The sequence below is a fragment of the Hypanus sabinus genome, chromosome 1 (assembly GCF_030144855.1).
Source record: "Hypanus sabinus isolate sHypSab1 chromosome 1, sHypSab1.hap1, whole genome shotgun sequence".
Taxonomy (NCBI): Eukaryota; Metazoa; Chordata; class Chondrichthyes; order Myliobatiformes; family Dasyatidae; genus Hypanus; species Hypanus sabinus.
In genome coordinates this window covers 214,500,033-214,522,832 of record NC_082706.1, presented here as the reverse complement: position 1 = coordinate 214,522,832, position 22,800 = coordinate 214,500,033, and the positions used below count along the sequence as shown (strand labels likewise).

Genomic DNA, 22,800 nt, shown 5'->3' with positions numbered 1-22,800 from the left:
TTCACTGGTGAATAGTAAAACAAAGTATTCATTGTTATTTTCAGTTATTTGGGAAGTATGAGTGTGAGGGCAGCTTGTTGTTCTCGGTGTCGGATGTGGGAGATCCTGGAGTCTCCGAGCCTCCCGGACGTCCACATCTGCGCCAGGTGCACAGAACTGCAGCTCCTGAGGGACCGAGTTACGGAACTGGAGCTGCAGCTCGATGACCTTCGCCTGGTCAGGGAGAGTGAGAAGGTGATAGGAGTTACAGGCAGGTGGTCACTCCGGGGCCACGGGAGGCAGATAGGTGGGTCACGGTCAGGAATGGGAAGAGGCAGGTACTAGAGAGTACCCCAGTGACTGTACCCCTTGACTATAAGTACTCATGTTTGAGTACTGTTGGGGGGGACAGCCTACCTGGAGGAAGTGACAGTGGCCGGGCCTCCGGCACAGAGGTCGGCCCTGTAGCTTAGAAGGGTAGGGATAGAAGAAAGAGGACCATAGTAATAGGGGATTCGATAGTCAGGGGTTCAGACAGGAGGTTCTGTGGAGGTGATCAGGAGTCCCGGATGGTAGTTTGCCTCCCTGGTGCCAGGGTTCGGGACGTTTCTGATCGCGTCCAAGATATCCTGAAGTGGGAGGGTGAGGAGCCAGAGGTCGTGGTACATGTAGGTACCAATGACATAGGAAGGAAAGGGGAAGAGGTCCTGAAACGAGAGTATAGGGAGTTAGGAAGGCAGTTAAGAAGAAGGACCGCAAATCTCGGGATTACTGCCTGTGCCACGCGACAGTGAGAATAGGAATAGAATTAGGTGGAGGATGAATGCGTGGCTGTGGGATTGGAGCAGGGGGCAGGGATTCAAGTTTCTGGATCATTGGGACCTTTTCTGGGGCAGGCGTGACCTGTTCAAGAAGGACGGGTTACACTTGAATCCTGGAGGGACCAATATCCTAGCGGGGAGGTTTGCTAGGGCTACAGGGCAGACGCTAAACTAGTAAGATGGGGGAGCGGGAATCAATTTGAGGAAACTATGGGAGAGGAGGTTAGTTCACCAGTAGAGTAAGTAAGTAGATTGTGTGTGAGGGAGGAAAGGCAGGTGATGGAGAAGGGATGCGCTCAGCCCGAAGATGTAAGGGAGAAGAAAGAAAAGGATAATAAACTTGAATGCATTGTTAGGGATGAAAAGAGAGGAGGAGGTGGAGAGTATCTTAAATGTATCTATTTTAATGCTAGGAGCATTGTAAGAAAGGTGGATGAGCTTAAAGCGTGGATTACTACCTGGAATTATGATGTTGTAGCTATTAGTGAAACATGGTTGCAGGAAGGGTGTGATTGGCAACTAAATATTCCTGGATTTAGTTGCTTCAGGTGTGATAGAGTAGGAGGGGCCAGAGGAGGAGGTGTTGCATTGCTTGTCTGAGAAAATCTTATGGCGGTGCTTTGGAAGGATAGATTAGAGAGCTCCTCTAGGGAGGCTATTTGGGTGGAATTGAGGAATGGGAAAGGTGTAGTGACACTGATAGGAGTGTTTTATAGGCCACCTAATGGGGGGTGTGAGTTGGAAGAGCAGATGTGTAAGGAGATAGCAGATATTTGTGGTAAACACAAGGTGGTGATTGTGGGAGATTTTAATTTTCCACATGTAGATTGGGAAGCTCATTCTGTAAAAGGGCTGGATGGTTTAGAGTTTGTGAAATGTGTGCAGGATAGTTTTTTGCAACAATACATAGAAGTACTGACTGGAGATGGGGCAGTGTTGGATCTCCTGTTAGGGAATGCGATAGGTCAGCTGACAGATGTATGGGTTGGGGAGCAGTTCGGGTCCAGTGATCACAATAGCATTAGCTTCAATATAATTATGGAGAAGGACAGGACTGGACCTAGAGTTGAGATTTTTGATTGGAGAAAGGCTAACTTTGAGAAGATGCAAAGGGATTTAGAGAGAGTGAATTGGGTCAAGTTGTTTTATGGGAAGGATGTAATAGAGAAATGGAGGTCATTTAACGGTGAAATTATGAGGGTACAGAATCTTTATGTTCCTGTTAGGTTGAAAGGAAAGGTTAAAGGTTTGAAAGCACCATGGTTTTCAAGTGATATTAGAAACGGTTCGGAAAAAGAGGGATGTCTACAATAGATATAGGCAGCATGGAGTAAAGGAATTGCTCGAGGAGTATAAAGAATGTAAAAGGAATCTTAAGAAAGAGATTAGAAAAGCTAAAAGAATATACGAGGTTCGTTTGGCAAATAAGGTGAAAGTAAATCCAAAAGGTTTCTACAGTTATATTAAAAGCAAGAGGATAGTGAGGGATAAAATTGGTCCCTTAGAGAATCAGAGTGGTCAGCTATGTGTGGAGCCGAGGGAGATGGGAGAGATTTTGAATGATCTCTTCGGTATTCACTAAGGAGAAGGATATTAAATTGTGTAAGATGTGGTAAACAAGTAAGGAAGTTATGGAACCTATGACAATTAAAGAGGTGGAAGTACTGGCGCTTTTAAGAAATTTAAAAGTGGATAAATCTCCGGGTCCTGACAGGATATTCCCCAGGACCTTGAGGGAAGTTTGTATAGAGATAGCAGGAGCTCTGACGGAGATCTTTCAGATGTCATTAGAAACGGGGATTGTGCCGGAGGATTGGCGTATTGCTCATGTGGTTCCATTGTTTAAAAAGGGTTCTAGAAGTAAGCCTAGCAATTATAGACCTGTCAGTTTGACATCAGTGGTGGGTAAATTAATGGAAAGTATTCTTAGAGATAGTATTTATAATTAACTGGATAGACAGGATCTGGTCAGGAGTAGCCAGCATGGATTTGTGCGTGGAATGTCATGTTTGACAAAACTAATTGAATTTTTTGAAGAAGTTACGAGGAATGTTGACGAGGGTAAGGCAGTGGATGTAGTCTATATGGACTTCAGCTAGGCCTTTGACAAAGTTCCACATGGAAGGTTAGTTAAGAAGGTTCAGTCATTAGGTATTAATGCTGGAGTAATAAAATGGATTCAACAGTGGCTAGATGGGAGATGCCAGAGAGTAGTGGTAGATAATTGTTTATCGGGATGGAGGCCGGTGACTAGCGGGGTGCCTCAGGGATCTGTTTTGGGCCCAATGTTGTTTGTAATATACATAAATGATCTGGATGATGGGGTGGTAAATTGGATTAGTAAGTATGCCGATGATACTAAGGTAGGAGGTGTTGTGGGTAATGAGGTGGGTTTTCAAAGCTTGCAGGGAGATTTATGCCGGTTAGAAGAATGGGCTGAACGTTGGCAGATGGGGTTTAATGCTGAGAAGTGTGAGGTTCTATATTTTGGCAGGAATAATCCAAATAGAACATACAGGGTAAATGGTAGGGCATTGAGGAATGCAGTGGAACAGAGAGATCTAGGAATAACAGTGCATAGTTCCCTGAAGGTGGAGTCTCATGTAGATAGAGTGGTGAAGAAGGCTTTTGGAATGCTGGCCTTTATAAATCAGAGCATTGAGTACAGAAGTTGGGATGTAATGTAAAAATTGTACAAGGCATTGGTAATGCCAAATTTGGAATATTGTGTACAGTTCTGGTCATCGAATTATAGGAAAGATATCAATAAATTAGAGAGAGTGCAGAGACGATTTATTAGGATGTTACCTGGGTTTCAACACTTAAGTTACAGAGAAAGGTTAAACAAGTTAGGTCTCTATTCATTAGAGCGTAGAAGGTTGAGGGGGGATTTGATCGAGGTATTTAAAATTTTGAGAGGGATAGATAGAGTTGACGGGAATAGGCTGTTTCCATTGAGAGTAGGGGAGATTCAAACGAGAGGACATGATTTGAGAGTTCGGTGGCAAAAGTTTAAGGGAAACACGAGGGTGTATTTCTTTACTCAGAGAGTGATAGCTGTGTGGAATGAACTTCCTGTAGAAGTAGTAGAGGCCAGTTCAGTTGTGTCATTTAAGGTAAAATTGGATAGGTATATGGACAGGAAAGGAGTGGAGGGTTATGGGCTGAGTGCGGGTAGGTGGGACTAGGTGAGATTAAGAGTTCGGCACGGACTAGGAGGGCCGAGATGGCCTGTTTCCGTGCTGTGATTGTTATATGGTTATATGTTATATGGTTATTATGTACTTCTGCTACCTCCTCCGACTCCATGTGCATGTTTCCACTGTCACACCTGATTGGTCCTATTCTCACTCGGTTCCTCCTCTTACTCTGCATGTACTTGTAGAATACCTTGGGGTTTTCCTTAATCCTGCTTTTCAAGGCCTTCTCATGGCCCTTTCTAGCTGTCCTAGTTCTTATCTTAAGCTCCTTCCTGGCAACCTTGTAATGTTTAGAACTCTCAGTATCTAGTTTCTTAATACTTTCATAAGCTTTTTTTTCATCTTAACTAAGTTTTCCACATCCTTTGTACATCATGGTACTTTAACCTACCATCTTTTCCCTGCCTCAATGGAGCATTGGTAGAAGGATAGATATTTCCAACCACAAATGGCAGGGTTAGTCAACTGTGGCAGAGAAAGGAAATTAAGGACTGCATAAAAGTCAATGGAGTGGCATATAAGGTAGCAAAAGTGAGAGTCAGGTTGGATTATTGGGAAACTTTTGAAACTTTTGAGACTACTAGACAGGTATATGGAGGAATTTAAGGTGAGAGGTTATATGGGAGGCAGGTTTTGAGGGTTGGTACAACGTGGGCCTAAGGGCCTGTAATGTGCTGTACTATTCTATGTTCTATGTTCTAAATACAACAGAAGGCAGTTAAAAAAAAGCTATTAGAAGGGAAAAAGTGCAATATGAGGGCAAACTAGACAATAATATAAAGCAAGGTACCAAAAATTTATTCAGTTGTATCAACAGTAAAGGGAGTTGAGAGTTGATATTGGACCATTGGAAAATGATGCTGTTGAGATAGTAATGGGGGACAAAGAAATGTCAGATGAACTTAATGGGTATTTTGCATCTGTCTTTACTGCGGAGACACAAGCAGTGTGCCAGTGGTCCGTGAGTGTCAGGGAGCAGAAATTAGTACCATTGCTATTACAAAGGAAAAAGTGCAAGGGGAAAGTGGATAAGTCACCTGGACCAGAAGGACTACATTCCAGAGTCCTGAGAAAGGTTGTTAAAGAGATAGTAGATGCATTGGTCATGATCGTTCAATAATCACTTCATTCTGGCGTGGTCCTGGAGGACTGGAAGATTGCTAATGTCATTCTACTCTTTAAGAAGGGAAGAAGGCAAAAGAAAGGAAATTATAGAGAACACAGAAAAATCTACAGCACAATACAGGCCTTTTGGCCCACAAAGCTGTGCTGAACATGTCCTTATCTTAGAAATTACCTGGGGTTACCCATAACCCTCTTTTTCTAAGCTCTATGTACCTGTCCAGGAGTCTTTTAAGAGACCCTATTGAATCCGCCTCCACCACCAGCACCGGCAGCCCATTCCACACACTCACCAACTCTGCATAAAAAAACTTACCTCTGACGTCTCCTCTTGTACCTATTTCCAAGAACCTTAAAACTGTGCCCTCTCGTGCTAACCATTTCAGCCCTGGGATAAAGCCTCTGACTATCCACACATTCCTCAATGTTCAAATTTTAGGCTATTTATCCTTAGCTCAGTGGTTGGGAAACTATTGGAGTCTATTGTTAAAGATGAGGCTTCAGGGTACTTGGAGACTAATGATAAAATATATGAGAGTCAGCATGGTTTCTATGAAGGGAAATCTTGCCTGACAAATCTGTTAGAGCTCCTTGAGTAAGTAACAAGCCGGGTGGACAAAGGAGAGGAAGCGGATGTCATTTACATGGATTTTCAGAAGGCATTTGATAAGGTGCCACACATGAGGCTGCTTAACAAGATAAAATCCTATGGTGTTACAGGAAAGATACTGGCATGGATAGCGGACTGGCTGACAGGTAGGAAGAAGTGAGTGGAAATAAAGGAGCCTTTTCTGGTTGGTTACTGGTGAGTAGTCATGTTCCTCAGATTGGTATTGGGACCGCTACTTTTCACATTGTTTGTCGATGATTAGGATAATGGAATTGATGGCTTTGTAGCAAAGTTTGTGGATGATACAAAGATAGGTGGATGGGTAGGTAGTGCTGAGGAAGCAATGTGAATACAGCAGGACTTGAACAAATTGGAAGAATGGGCAAAAAAGTAGCAGATGGAATACAGTGTTGGGATATTTATGATTATGCACTTTGGTAAAAGGAAGAATGGTGCAGACAATTATCTAAATGGGGAGAAGGTTGAAAGATCAGAGGTACAGAGGGACTTGGTCCTTGTGTAAGATTCCCAGAAAGTTAATTTACAGGTTTTGCCTGTGGTTAAGAAGATAAATGCAATGTTGGCATTTAATTCAAGGGGAATAAAAGCAATGAGATAATGCTGACCCTTTATAAGACACTAGTCAGGCTGCACTTGGAGTATTTTCAACAATTTTGGGCCCTGCATCTCAGAAAGGATGTATCGTCATTGGAGCGAGTCCAGAGGAGGATCATGAGGATGATTCTAGGGGAGTGAAGGGGTTAACGTATGGAGGCAGCTTTGGGCTTTTACTCACTGGAATTTAGAAGAATGCAGGATGGGGAACCTCATTGAAAACTACCGTATATTGAAAGGACTAGATAGGGTAGATGTGGAAAGGATGTTTCCTATGATGGGGGTATCCAGAAATGTAGGCCACAGCCTCAGAATTGAGGGGTAATCCTTTTGAACAGAGGTAAAGAGGAATTTTTTTTTAGCAGAGAGTAGTCAATTTGTGGAATGCTCCTCCACAGACTTAGAGTTCGGCATAGGTACGTTCCAATGAGACAGGGAAAGGATGGTAGGGTACAGGAACTGTGGTGTACAAAGGCTGTTGTAAATCTAGTCAAGAAGAAAAGAAGAGCTTACAAAAGGTTCAAAAAGCTAGGTAATGATAGAGGTCTAGAAGATGATAAGGCTAGCAAAAAGGAGCTTAAGAAAGAAATTAGGAGAGCCAGAAAGGGCCATGAGAAAGTCTTGGTGGACAGGATTAAGGAAAACCCCAAGGCATTCTACAAGTATGTTAAGAGCAAGAGGATAAGACGTGAGAGAATAGGACCAATCAAGTGTGACAGTGGAAAAGTGTGTATGGAACCAGAGGAGATAGCAGAGGTACTTAGTGAATACTTTGCTTCAGTATTCACTACGGAAAAACATCTTGGCGATTGTAGGGATGACTTCCAGTGGACTGAAGAGCTTAAGCATGTAGATATTAAGAGGATGTGCTGGAGCTTTTGGAAAACATCAGGTTGGATAAGTCACCGGGACCGGACAAGATGTACTCCAGGCTGCTGTGGGAGGCGAGGGAGGAGATTGCTGAGCCTCTGGTGATGATCTTTACATCATCAATGGGGATGGGAGAGGTTTCGGAAGATTGGAGGGTTGGGATGTTCAAGAAAGGGAGTAGAGATAGTCCAGGAAATTATAGACCAGTGAGTCTTACTTTAGTGGTTGGTAAGTTGATGGAGAAGATCCTGAGAGGCAGGATTTATGAACACTTGGAGAGGCATAACATGATCAGGAATAGTCAGCATGGCTTTGTCAAAGGCAGGTCATACCTTATAAGCCTGATTGAATTTCTTGAGGATGTGACTAAACACATTGATGATGGTAGAGCAGTAGATGTAGTGTACATGGATTTCAGCAAGGCATTTGATAAGGCACCCCGTGCACCCTTCAGATGTATTTTCACCTTACTTGCCAAAGCACCCTCACATCTTCTTTTAGCTTTTCAAATTTCTTTCTTAAGTTTCTTTTTACATTCTTTATATTCCTCAAGCACCTCATTTACTCCATGTTGCCTATATTTATTGTAGATCTCCCTCTTTTTCTGAACCAAGTTTCCAATATCCTTTGAAAACCATGGCTCTCTCAAACATTTAACCTTTCCTTTCAATCTAACAGGAACATAAAGATTCTGTACCCTCAAAATTTCGCCTTTAAATGACCTTCATTTCTCTATTACATGCTTCCCATAAAACAAATTGTCCGAATCCACTCCTAAATCATTTTGCATCTCCTCAACATTAGCCTTTCTCCAATCAAAAATCTCAACCCTAGGTCCAGACCTATCCTTCTCCATAATTATATTGATAATAATGGCAATGTGATCATTGGACCCAAAGTGCTCCCCAACACATACCTCCGTCATCTGACCTATCTCATTTCCTAACAGGAGTTCAACACTGCCCCTTCTCTAACAGAAGATCCAACACTGCCCCTTCCCATCCCAACTGTCCTTGTCCTAATGCTACAGCATGGGCTGCTTGATTGTAGAGGGTTGAAGAGATTGTGGGACAGATGGGAGGGATCATTGACAATGGTCAGAGCCCTGTGTTTGCAGCCTTCTGATAAATATGTCTAATGGTTGGAAGAGCCCACTCACTGCCATCAGCATATAACCTGGAGCTCCAGAGGGCCCAACACAATAGACCACTGTTGTAGTAAGATCATGAATGCCTACTATTCTAGGACCAGACTGCATTTTGGTAAATCGGATCACTTGGCTGTCCTTCTCCTCCCTGCATATAGGCAGAGGCTAAAGAGCAAGGGTCCAGAGATTAGGACAACAAAGAGGTGGTCAGTGGTCACGGGAAGCAGAGTAGCAACTAGAGAATTGCTTTGAGTCAGTGGACTAGGCCGTGTTCAAGGACTTGTCTGTGGATCTGAATAAATAGACCGTGCTTGTCACAGTCTTCATAAAAACAGTTGTAAGCAAATCTGCCCCCACAAAATCATTCAGTCTTCCCAAACCAGAAGCCTTGGATGAACCATGAGATCCACAATCTGCTGAGGGCAAGATCAGAGACCAAGGAAGTTACAAGAGGTCTAGGTATGATCTCCAGAGAGCCATCATGTGGGTGGTGTCAATTCCAGACTAAACTTGAATCACTGTAGGATGACTGACAATTGCAACAAGGCTTGAATACTGTTAACTCAATCAAGCTACGTAGGTGACAGCAGGTCTTCGCTTCCACATGAACTCAATGCCTTCAATGCTCACTTTGACCATCAAAATATGAAGGAATCATCAGGGACTCCTGCAGTCCCCGACGATCCTATGGTTTCAGTCTTTGAGGCTGATGTGCGAACAACCTTCATGAGGGTGAACACACTAAAAGCATCCAACCCAGATGCGGTACCTGACCAAGTACTGTGCTGATTAGTTGGCTGGAGTGTTCACTGAGATCTTTAACCACTCACTTTGCCAATCTGAGGTACCCACCTGCTTCAAGCAGGCTTCAATTATAGCAATGTCCAAGAAGAACATGGTAACCTGCCTCAATGATTATTGTCCAGTAGCACTTATATTCATAGTGATGAAGTGTTTTGAGAGGTTGGTGATGAAACCTATCAACTCCTGCCTGAGAAGTGGCTAAGATCCACTCCAATTTGCCTACCGGAGCAACAGGTCCACTGTAGATACCATTTCATTGGCTCTTCACTCAACCCTGCCACACCTGTCCCTACACTTCATCTCTTACCACTATTCAGGGCCCCAAACAGTCCTTGCAGGTGAGGCAACACTTCACTTGTGAGTCTGTTGGGGTAATCTATTGTATCCGGTGCTCCCGGTGCTACTCGGCGGGACCCGACGCAGGTTGGGGGACCGCTTCGTCGAGCGCCTACGCTCCGTCCGTCACAACAGACAGGACCTCCCGGTTGCCACCCACTTCAACTCTGCTTCACATTCCCATTCAGAAAAGTCCATACATGGCCTCCTCTACTGCCATGATGAGACCAATCTTCGGTTGGAGGAACATCTCATCTGCTGTCTGGGTAGTCTCCAGCCCCTTGGTATGAACATCGAATTCTCCAACTTCCGGTAATTCCCTCCCTCTCCATTCCCTCATCCCACCTTTACTCTGTCTCCTCTTCTAGCTGCCTATCACCTCTCATGTCTCTGCCTTCTTCTCTTACCCATAGTGCTTTCCCCTTAGATTCCTTCTTCACCTCTCCTGCCTATCCCTCCCTGCTTCCCCTCCCCCATCCCTTGATCTTTCCTCTGATTGGTTCTCCCCCCCCCCACCTTCTTTATTGGGCCTCTGCACCCTCCTTCTTTAGTCCTGACGAAGGGTCTTGACCCGAAACGTTGACTGCTTCTTTCAATGGATACTGCCCGACCTGCTGAGTTCATCCAGCCTTTTTGTACATCTTGATTTGACCACAGCATCTGCAGTGCACTTTGTGTTTACCACACAGGACATACTCTCTTCTCATTGCTACCACCAGGAAGAAGGTACAGGAGCCTCAGGACTTGCAACACTAACTTCAGGAACAGTTATTACCCCTGAACCATTATGCTCTTGAACCAAAGTGATAACTTCACTCAACTTCAGTACTCCCATCATTGAAATACCCTCATAACCTGTGGATGCACTTTCAAGGATTCTTCATATCATGTTCTCAATATTTATTGCTTATTTATTTATTATTTCTTTCTTTGTGTATTTGAGTACGCCCACAAGAAAATGAATCTCAAAGTTGTATATGGTGATCAGTAAGTACTTAGATAATAATTTACTTTTGAACTGAAGAAAGACACTGGTGATCCTCTCAGTAGTCCTCACAATCCTTTGTAGCATCTTACAATCAAGTGGCTTGTAATTCTCATACGAGACAGGAATTGCTTGTGTGTTTGCAGAAAACACAAAAATTGATGAAGTTGCGGGTGTTGAAGAACTTTGTCAGGATACAAATTAATTGCAAATATGGACAGAGAAATTAGATTAGATTAGATTGGATTCAACTTTATTGTCATTGTGCTGAGTACATATACAAAGCCAAATGAAGATAGCTTCTAACCAGAAATGCAAAGAATAGTGTTATTTACAAAATAACTGCAAATAAAAAGTAAGTGCTACAGCACACAAATATATACTGAGACAGTACAATATGGGTGCAGTACTGCTTAGCGCTGTGATGTGAAGTTCAGCGGGGTCACAGCCTCAGGGAAGAAGCTCTTCCTGTGCCTGCTGGTGCAGGAGCAGAGGCTCCTGTAGTGCCTACTGGATGGGAGGAGAGTAATAAGTTCATGGTTAGGGTGAGATGTATTTTTGATAATGCTTTTCGCCCTGCCCAGGCAGCATTGTAGATGGTCTCAATGGTGGGCAATAATCTGCTGGGCAGTTTTCACCACACGTTGGAGTGCTTTGCGGTCTGATACGGGACAATTGCCATACCACACTGAGATGCAGTTGGTGAGTATGCTCTCAATGGTACAGCGGTAAAAGTCCACCAGTATCCTGGGACGGAGGTGAGCTTTCTTGATGCCCCGCAGGAAATAAAGACACTTGTGCCTTTTTGATCAGGATGGAGGAGTTCAGGGACCAGGTGATATCCTCGGAAATGTGGACACCAAGGAATTTGAAGCTTGATACATGCTCCACTACAGCTCCATTGATGTAGATGGGGGCGTGAGTGTGGCTCCTAGCATGCCTGAAGTCCACAACGATATCTTTGGTCTTCTGGGTGTTAAGGGCCAGGTTGTTGTTGGCACACCACGCGACCAGGTGCTGGACCTCATCCCTGTAGGCCATCTCGTCATCCCCTCTGATCAGGCCAACCACCGCGGTGTCGTCTGCAAACTTAGTTATGGAGTTAGAACCATGTACAGGAGCGCAGTCATAGGTGAAAAGGGAGTACAGAAGAGGGGTCAGCACACAGCCATGAGGTATGCCGGTGTTCAGGGTGAGAGTGGAGTAGGAGAGGTTGTCTAACTTAACAGATTGGGGTCTGTTAGTCAGAAAGTCCAAGGTTCAATTGCAGAGGGATAAGCTGATACCAAGCTGGCGAAGTTCGGCAATCAGCTTGGAGGGGATCACAGTATTTAATGCCGAACTAAAGTCAATGAACAGCATTCTGATGTGAGAGTTGGGGCTGTCCAGGTGGGTCAGGGCAGAGTGAAGTGCCATGGAGATGGCATCCTCTGTTGACCTGTTGGTGCGATAGGCAAATTGATGAGGGTCCAGGGTAGTGGGCAGACAGGATTTCAGATGTGATAGAACCAGTACTGTTTACAGAAATAAATGAAGGTTAATCTGGGCAATTAGAGCATAGAACATCGAACAGTACAGCACAGTTATAGGTCAGTCAGCCCACAATGTTGTATCAAACTAGCTAAAAAGCAAATCAAAAACACCCAAACACTAATCTCCCCCCTACCTACACAATGTCCATATCCCTCCATCTTCCTTTCATCCATATGATATCCAAACGTCTCTTAAAAGTCTCTACTGTATTTGCCTCTACTACCATATCAAGCAGTGCATTACAGGAATTCACAACTTTTTGAGTAAAACCACTTAACCTTCACACCCCCTTTGAACTTAACCCATATCTCCTTCAATGCATGCCACCTGGTATTACAGGTGTCAATGCTGGGTATCATATACTCTCTGTCTACTCTATCTATGCCTCTCATAATCTAGTAAACCTCCATCAGATCTGCCCTCAGCCTCCGGTGCTCCAGAGAAAACAACCCAAATTTATTCAGCCTCTCGTGATAGCACATGCCCTCTAAAAGATGAGAAAATCTGTAGTTGCTGGAAACCCAAGCAACAAAAACAAAATGCTGGAAGAATTCAGCAGGCCAGGCAACATCTATGGAAAAGATGATTTGCCAGATTAATACATGGCTGAGAGGCTGGGCAGGGCTTTAGGTTCTTGGATCATTGGGATCTCTTCTGGGGAAGGTATGACCTGTTCAAAAGTGATAGTTGCACCTGAACCCGAGGGGGACCAATGTTCTTGTGGACAGGTTTGTTGGAGCTGTTGCGAAGGGTTTAAATTAATTTGGCGGGTGGTGCAAACTGGAATGAAAGGTCTCGGGATAGGGTGGATGGTAAAAAAGCAAAGATAGCATGCAGTCAGATGATCAGGAAAGGTAGGCAGATGATCAGACAAAATTGCAGCCAGCAGGGTGAGTATCAGTGCATAAATGATGCAAAATCAAAAAGGGTAGCAAATACAGCATTCAAAGTGTTGTACTCCATGCATTGAGATATAAGAAATAAGGTGGATGATCTTGTTGCACTATTACAGATTGTCAGGTATGATGTTGTGGCCATCGCTGAATTGTGGCTGAAAGATGGTTGTAGTTGGGAGCTAAATGTCCAAGGTTACCAGTTGTACCAGAGGGATACAAAGGTTATGTGGCTATGCTGGTAAAAAATGGCATCAAATCAGTATAAAGATGTGACATAGGATTGGAAGATGTTGAATCCTTGTGGGTTGAGTTAATAGACTATAAGAGTAAAAGGAATATACTGATTGGATGGCAGTTATATACAGGCCTCTCAACAGTAGCTGGGATGGGACCACAGATTACAATGGAAAAGAGAAAAGGTGTATTAAAATGGCAATGTTATAATAGCCATGGGAGATTTCAACATGTGGGCCAATAGGGAAAATGAGGTTGGAAATGGATTTCAAGAGAATGAGTTTGTTTAATGCCTACAAAATGGCTTTTTAGAGCAGTTGGTTGTTGAGCCTACTAGGGGATCAGCAATACCGGATTGGGTGTTATATAATGAACCTGAGGTGATCAGAAAGTTTAAGGTAAAAGAACCCTTAGGATGCAGTAATCACAATATGATTGAGTTCAACTCAAAATTTGATAGAGAGGAGGTAAATTCTGATGTAGTAGTGTTTCAGTGGAGTAAAGGAAATTACAATGGTATGAGAGAGGAGCTGGCCAAAGTAAATTGGAAGGAGCTGCTGGCAAGGATGACAGCAGAGCAGCAATAGAAACATAGAAATCTACAGCACATTTCAGGTCCTTTGGCCCACGATGTTCTGCTGACCATGTAACCTACTCATAGAAACATACAACACAATACAAGCCCTTTGGTCCATGAAGTTGTGCTGAACGTGTCCCAAACTTAGAAATTACTAGGCTTACCTAGAGCACTCTATTTTTCCAAGCTGCATGTACCTATCCAAAAGTCTCTTAAAAGACCCTATTGTATCCGCCTCCACCACCGTTGCCGGCAGCCCATTCCATGCACTCACCACTCTCTGAGTAAAAAACTTAACCCTGGCATCTCCTCTGTACCTACTCCCCAACACCTGAAACCTGTGTCCTCTTGTGGCAGCCACTTCAGCCCTGGGAAAAAAACTCTGATTATCCACACAATCAATGTCTCTCATCATCTTATATGTCTCTATCAGGTCACCTCTCATCCTCCGTTGCTCCAATGAGAAAAGGCAGAGTTCACTCAACCTTTTTTCATAAGACATGCTCCCCAATCCAGGCAACATCTTTGTAAATCTCCTCTGCACCCTTTCTATGGCCTCCACATCCTTCCTGTAGTGAGGCGACCAGAACTGAGCATAGTACTTCAAGTGGGGTCTGACCAGGGTCCTACAGAGTTACAACATTACCTCTTGGCTCCCAAATTCAACTCCACGATTGATGAACGCCAATACATCATACGCCTTCTTAACCACAGAGTCAACCTGCATAACAGCTTTGAGCGTCCTATGGACTCAGACCCTAAGATCCCTCTGATCCTCCACCCTGCCAAGAGTCTTACCATTAATACTATATTCTGCCATCATATTTGACCTACCAAAATGAACCACTTCACTCTTATCTGGGTTGAATTCCATCTGCCACTTCTCAGCCCAGTTTTGCATCCTAACAATGACCCGCTGTAACCTCTGACAGCCCTCCACACTATCCACAACACCTCCAACCTTTGTGTCATCAGCAAACTTACTAACCCATCCCTCCCTTCCTCATCCAGGTCATTTATAAAAATCACGAAGAGTGAGGGTCCCAGAACAGATCCCTGAGGCACTCCACTGGTGACCGACCTACATGCAGAATATAACCCGTCTACAACCACTCTTTGCCTTCTGTGGGCAAGCCAGTTCTAGATCCACAAAGCAATGTTCCCTTGGATCCCATGCCTCCTTACCTTCTCAATAAACCTTGTGTGGGGTACCTTATCAAATGCCTTGCTGAAATCTATATACACTACATCTACTGCTCTTCCTTCATCAATGTGTTTAGTCACATCCTCAAAAAATTCAGTCAGGCTTGTAGGGCACGACCTGCCCTTTACAAAGCCATGCTGACTATTCCTAATCATATTCTACCTCTCCAAATGTTCATAAATTCTGCATTTCTCAGGATCTTCTCCATCAACTTCCTAACCACTGACGTAAGACTCACTGGTCTATAATTTCCTTGGTTATCTCTTCTCCCTTTCTTGAATAAAGGAACAATATCCGCAACCCTCCAATCCTTCGGAACCTCTCCCATCCCCATTGATGATGCAAAGATCATCGCCAGAGGCTCAACAATCTCCTCCCTTGCCTCCCACAGTAGCCTGGGGTACATTTTGTCCTGTCCCAGCGACTTATCCAACTTGATTCTTTCCAAAAGCTCCAGTACATCCTCTTTCTTAATATCTACATGCTCAAGCTTTTCAGTCTGCTGCAAGTCATGACTACACTAAGATCTTTTCCATAGTGAATACTGAAGTAAAGTATTCATTAAGTATCTCTATTTCCTCCGGTTCCATAAACACTTTCCCACTTGATAGGTCCTATTCTTTCATGTCTTATCCCCTTGCTCTTCACATACTTGTAGAATGCTTTGGGGTTTTCCTTAATTCTGCCTGCCAAGGCCTTCTCATGGAGCTAGAAGATTATAAGGCTACTAGGGAGCTTAGGAAGGAAATTAAGAGAGCCAGAAGGGTGATCCTTCATTCACTGAAACAAATCCCTCTGACACAAAAGGAATATATTCTTTTCTAACTAGATCAGATGTCTTAGCCTTTTTCATAGCCAGCTTTACCATAAGAAGTTTTAGCTTACTAGCAATGACCAACAACTCTGTCTTTTTGGCTTTCTGTAATACTTAAGAGGTTGGCACTGCCAGGAATCTGGCGCTGTCAGGACTCAGTTTCAATGTTAAGCAACTATATTTTTAGTATCTACCCAAAATACAGACAATTAAACAAATTATGCCCCTAAACAAAAATTAACAGTACTATGCATTTTGTAACTCACAAATAGTGTCAGGTTTGGGAAATGGCAATCCAGATGATTCCAGAAATCTACGGAAACAGGTGAGGAAAAGAAACTTGTAAATCCACACTAAGTTGACATGAGGCGGTGATCACGGAAAATTCCAGAGAATCCACGCTGGGAAAACAAGATAGCAGTCACAGCAGATTTCAGACGTTAAGTAGTGTTCCAAAATCCACCTAGGGATGTTACAAGCTGATAGTCACAGAATATTCCTTAACACAAGTGGTCACCACTTAACACATCCAAATCCATGTATGGGTTAACAAAAAGTGATCTCCACAGGAATACTCCAGAAATCCCAAGTGTGGATCATGTAAAGTGACAGTTACGTATCCAATATGCACTGTGTGCCGCTAGTTATCACAATCCTCTGGACATGGAGGAGGATTAGACTTGTCTGCTGCTGTAGTGAACTTTTCAACTATCTCCACCTAGCTCGTTCTCCTGCTGGTAGCTCGCAGTCCACTGTTCCTTTTCTGCTGAATGTCCCAGAAACCTGTCCACATTTTGTTACAATGACGTCATCCACCCGCCTCATCCAGACGCTTAAAATGACGCTTGCAGTAAAAAAAATGTTGACACATAACATCTTTAAAATTGTTCCAATCATTGACACTTTTCCAAAGACCGATGGCATTTCATTTTCTTTCTGATAGCTTTATTATTTCCACTTTATTTTCAATCGGGATTGTTTTCCTTTTCTTTGATACATCACCAGCACTTTCATTGGATTTATGCTTTGGAGGCATGGTTACAAGGGTAAATAAGAGAAAAATTTAAGCCAAATACAAAGTTACACACTCAACAAAGTGTTAATAGTAACGTGATCCGACTTAAAATGGTGGACGGCGTTCTCCTTCTTCAAACCGATGAACCGCTGAAGCCACACAATTTTTTCAAATTTTTAATATAATAGGCTTTCTAGCAGTCCGTTTGTGAGTGCGAGTTGTCCATAAGTCGGATGTTTGTAACCCGGGGACTGCCTATATATTAATACAATTTTTGTAGCCAATTATCTGTTGAAAATTCACTGATTGTTATTACAAATTCACTAATAGTTATATTCTGTGGAGTTTTAATAAAATATTCATCTGAGGCTTTTGTTTTCGCAGATAATAATTCTCTTCAAAATGATTCTTTTAGAGAGAAAGGTGAGTAGCCTGGCGAGTCTAAGTTGCTGATACTCATACATTTTTCTCTTGTGTTCAGAATACTTCTGTATACAGGAGTGTTCTCTGATTTGATAATAAAAAAATTAGGTTACAAGATGTTGTCTTGTCTTGAGGGACCTGAGTTATAGGGAAAGGTTGAATAGGTCAGGACTTTATTCCCTGGAGCATAGGAGAATAAAGGGAGATTTGATAGAGGCATAAAAAAATTACGACAAGAAAAGACAGTGTTAAATGCAAGCAGGAGTTTTCCACTGAGGTTGGGTTAAATTAGAACCAGAGGTTATGGGTTAAAGGTGAAAGTTGAGAAGTTTAAGGGGAACATGATGAGAAACTTCTTTATTCAGAGGGTGGTGAGAGTGTTGAATTAGCTGCCAGCAGAAGTGGTGGATGTGGGGTTGATTTCAACATTTAAGAGAACTTTGGATAAGTATATGAATGGGAGATGTATGGAAGTCTAAGGGCAGGTGCAGGTTGATGGCTGCAATGCATCAGAGCTTTCCAACTTACTGCAAATATTTAATTATACTTTGCTCAAATGCAATGGAAACTTATTATTCGCAATGTGGCTGTCATTGGCAAGGCAAATTCTCACCATCAATGCTCTTGTGAAGATGTTGTTAGAACCTTCTTGAAACACTTTAGTTAGAGGCATAGAGACATGCAGTGCAGATGCAAGCCCTTTGACCCATATAGTCATGCTAAACCATTTAAGCTACCAATTCCCATCGACCTGCACTGGGATCAGAACCCTTCATATTCCTACTATATAGTCCTAGAACACTATGCAAGTACCTATCCAAACTTTTCTTGAAATCCAGCTTTCATGTGCCACTTGTGCTGACAGCTTATTCATGACCCTCTGAGGGAAGAAGTTTCCCCTCATGTGGCCCTTAAATTTTTCACCTTTCACCCTTAACCAAGTAGGACATACATGGTAAATGGTAGGGCATTGAAGAATGCAGTAGAACAGAGTGACCTAGGAATAATGGTGCATAGTTCCCTGAAGGTGGAATCTCATGTGGATAGGGTGGTGAAGAAAGCTTTTGGTATGCTGGCCTTTGTAAACCAGAGCATTGAGTATAGGAGTTGGGATGTAATGTTAAAATTGTGCAAGGCATTGGTAAGGCTGAATTTGGAGTATTGTGTAGAGTTCTGGTCTCCGAATTATAGGAAAGATGTCAACAAAATAGAGAAGATTTACTAGAATGTTACCTGGGTTTTAGCATCTAAGTTACAGGGAAAGGTTGAACAAGTTAGGTCTTTATTCTTTGGAGCGTAGAAGGTTGAGGGGGGACTTGATAGAGGTATTTAAAATTATGAGGGGGATGGATAGAGTTGACATGGATAGGCTTTTTCCATTGAGAGTAGGGGAGATTGAAACGAGGACATGAGTTGAGAGTTAGGGGGCAAAAGTTTAAGGGTAACACGAGGGGGAATTTCTTTACTCAAAGAGTGGTAGCTGTGTGGAATGAGCTTCCAGTAGAAGTGGTAGAGGCAGGTTTGGTATTGTCATTTAAAGTAAAATTGAATAGATATATAGACAGGAAAGGAATGGAGGGTTATGGGCTGAGTGTGGGTCAGTGGGACTAGGTGAGAGTAAGTGTTTGGCACAGACTAGAAGGGCTGAGATGGCCTGTTTCCATGCTGTAATCGTTATATGATTATATGGTTAACCCATGACCTCTGGTTGTAAATCTACCTAACCTCAATGGAAAAAGCCTGCTTGCATGTACTCTAGTTATACCCCTCATAATTTTGTATACCTGTATAAAGTCTCCTCTTAACACCAGTAGTGAGGACCAAGAAAATATGGACAAAGGAGGCACAGGAGTGTTTACAGGACTGCTTTGAATTGGTGAACTTGACTGTATACAGTGATTCATCTTTGATTTTGGATGAGTGTTGTGAATTTGTTACTGACTTCATTAAAACCTGTGTGCACAAGTGTATGCCTACAAAAACTTGTACAGTTCCAAACCAAAAGCTGTGGATGAGCCAGGAGATATGTCATCTGCTAGGGCTAGATCTGTGGTGTACAAGTCTGTTAAATCAGGTCTGTACAAAAAAGACAGGTATGACTTGCGGAGGGCAAATTGCAATTCAGACCGAATTTGCAGGTGACGTTGGATGCATATCAACTCTGGCAGGGTTTGGAAGACATTACTTCCTGCAAAGCAAAACCCAATTGCATGAATGGCAGCCATCCTACACTACCAGATGAGCTCAACAGCTTCTATGCCCGCTTTGAAAGAGAGTATAACTACATCTGTGAAGAATTATGCTGCACCCAGTAACCCTGTGATCTCTGACTCAGAGGCCAATGTTAGGCTCACAGAACGGCAGGCCCCGATGGCGTAACTAGTAAGGCTCAGAAAACTTGTGCCAACTATCTGATGGGAATATTCAAGGACATTTTCAGCCTCTTACTACGTAGTTGGAAGTTCCCACATGCTTCAAAAAGACAACAATTATACCAGTGCCTAAGAAGAGTAGTGTGGGTAGTACAGATTCACTGCTCTTTGGTTAAAAAAAATTACTCCTTAACTCTGTTTTAATTTTGAAGCCGTGCCCTCTAGTTCTGGACACCCCAACCAAAGGAAACATCCTCTCCACATCCACTTTATCTAGCCCTTTCAACATTTGGTATGTTTCAATGAGATCACCTCCACATTCTTCTAAATTCCGGTGAGTACAGGCCCAAAGTTGCTAAACGCTCCTCATATGTTAGCTCCTTTATTCCCGGAATCATCTTTGTGAACCTCCTCTGGACTCTCTCCAATAACAGCATACATTTCTGAGATAAGGGGCCCAAATATTTTGGCAATACTCCACCAACATTGCATTTGCCTTCTTTACCATAGACTTAACCTGTAATTTAACCCTCTGGGAGTCTTGCACGAGGACTCTGGTCCCTCTGTACGTCTGATGTTTGAGTTTTCTCCCTATTTAGATAATAGTCTGCATTATCATAATTCTCCAATACTGTATTTCATCTTCCACTTTTTTGCCCATTCTTCCAATTTGTCTTAAGTCCTTCTGCACATTGCTTCCTTAGCAATACTTTCCCTCCTAGATGCCAGGGTCAGAGATGTTTTTAGATGTGTCCATAATAACCTGTAAAGGGAGGGTAAGCAGCCAAAAGCCATGGTACATATTGGTACCAACGACAAAGAAAGAAAAAAGGAAGTCCTAAAAAAAGAATATAAGGAAGCTGAGAAGCAGGACCTCAAGGTTAGTAATCTCGGGACTGCTATCTATGCCAAGCGACAGTGGGGTTAGGATTAGAATGAGGTGGCAGATAAATGTGTGGCTGAATAATTGGATTGAGGGGAGGGATTCGGATTTCTGGATAACTGGGACCTCTTCTGGGGCAGGTGTGACCTGTACAAAAGGAATGGGTTGCACTTGATTTTGAAGGGGACCAATAGTCCTGTGGGCTGATTTACTACAGCTGTTGGGAGGCCAAACTAATATGGCAGGGGGATGGGAAACAGGATGATATAGATGAATTTGAGCCAGCAGGTTTACAAGTAGATGATGGGTGTAACATGAACGTAAGGAAGGACAAGCCAATGATTGGGTACAAATGCAGACAGAGCAAAGAGTTAAATTTTACCATAGAGGCAAAATTCAAAAGGGCGAAGAATGCGTGTAGCAGTTGGAATAAGGTGAATGAACTTGTGGCGGAATCAGAGATCAGACGATATGATCTGAAAGAGGTGACATAGGGTCAGAGAATGTTGAATGTTTGTGGGTAGGTTTAAGAAATTGCAAAGATACAAAAAACATTATGGGAATCATATCTTGGCCTCCAAATGATAGCCAAGATGAAGGGTTGTGATTGCAAAGGGAACTGGAAAAGACGTGATAAGGGTGATGTCACAATTGTAATGGGGGACTTCAATATGTAAGGGGATTAGGAAAATCAGGTTGGTGTCAGATCACAAAAGAGAGAATTTGTTAAATGCCTATGAGGTAGGTGGAAGGCTGCTGGACCAGACAACATTCCTGGTAGAGTGCTCAGAGGATGTGCAGACCAGCTGGCAGATGTTCTCACTGACATCTTCAACATCTCCCTGAGCAGTGCCACCATTCCAATGCACTTCAAGGCCGCCACCATTGTCCACATGCCGAAGCAGTCTTCAGTGTCCTGCCTAAATGACTACCGTCTGGTTGCACTCACATCCATCATCATGAAGTGTTTCCCCTGCTGTTTGCGTACCATCCCAACTGCTCAACAGACGACGCCATTGCCATCACCCTCCACCTGGCCCTAACCCACCTGGACAAAAAAGACACGTACGTTCGAATGCTGTTCACAGACTTCAGTTCAGCATTCAACACAATCATCCCTCAGAAACTGATTGGAAAGCTGAGCCTACTAGGCCTGAACACTTCCCTCTGCAACTGGATCCTAGACTTCCTGACTGGGAGACCTCAGTCAGTCCGGATCGGGAGCAGCATCTCCAACACCATCACACTGAACATGGGGGCCCCCCAGGGCTGTGTGCACAGTCCACTGCTGTTCACTCTGCTGACCCACGACTGTGCTGCAACACACAGCTTGAACCACATCATCAAGTTCACCAGTGACATGACTGTGGTGGGCCTCATCAGCAAGAACGAAGAGTCAGCTTACAAAGAGGAGGTGCAGCGGCTAATGGACTGGTGCAGAGCCAACAACCTGTCTCTGAATGTGAACAAAACAAAAGAGATGGTTGTTGACTTCAGGAGGGCACGGAGCGACCATTCCCCGCTGAACATCGACGGCTCCTCGGTAGAGATCGTTAAGAGTACCAAATTTCTTGGTGTTCACCTGGCGGAGAATCTCACCTGGTCCTCAACACCAGCTCCATAGCAAAGAAAGCCATATTTGCTACCCTTTTTGACAACAATTTTAACATTACATCCCAACTCCTATACTCAATGCTCTGATTTATAAAGGCCAGCATACCAAAAGCTTTCTTCATCACCCTATCCTCATAAGATTCCACTTTCAGGGAACTATGCACCATTATTCCTAGGTCACTCTGTTCTACTGTATTCTTCAATGCCCTTCCATTTACCATGTATGTTCTATTTGGATTATTCCTACCAAAATGTAGCACCTCACACTTATCAGCATTAAACTCCATCTGCCATCGTTCAGCCCACTCTTCTAACTGGCCTAAATCTCTCTGCAAGCTTTGAAAACCTACTTCATTATCCACAACGCCACCTACCTTAGTATCATCTGCATACTTACTAATCCAATTTACCACCCCATCATCCAGATCATTAATTGATATGACAAACAACACTGGACCCAGTACAGATCCCTGAGGCACACCACTAGTCACTTTTCACAGAAACAAAGTAGCAAATGAACGAGATGTGAGGCAAACAACGCTTGAACAAAGAGTGTTGGAGAGAGAACGTTCGGGTTTTCCCAATTCGCGGTTGGTTGAACTCGTGGATAAGGAGGGCTGACTGTATATTCTTTGATGTTAAACTCCCAACTTTGACCTTCTTTCAGCCATGACTCAGTGATGCCCACAATGTCATACCAACCAATCTCTAAATGCGCCATACATTTGTCCACCTTATTCTGAGTG

At 43.3% G+C, this 22,800-nt stretch overlaps 1 protein-coding gene across 3 annotated transcripts in view; it reads left to right on the top strand.

The window, feature by feature from the left end:
* avl9 (AVL9 homolog (S. cerevisiase)) overlaps nt 1-22,800 on the top strand; it is a 274,023-nt gene that overhangs the window by 121,281 nt on the left and 129,942 nt on the right. For all 3 annotated transcript variants that reach the window (XM_059985379.1, XM_059985385.1, XM_059985374.1), the window contains exon 8: nt 17,147-17,185. In XM_059985379.1, coding sequence (XP_059841362.1) covers nt 17,147-17,185 — 39 coding nt within the window. The remainder of the gene's footprint in view (nt 1-17,146; nt 17,186-22,800) is intronic.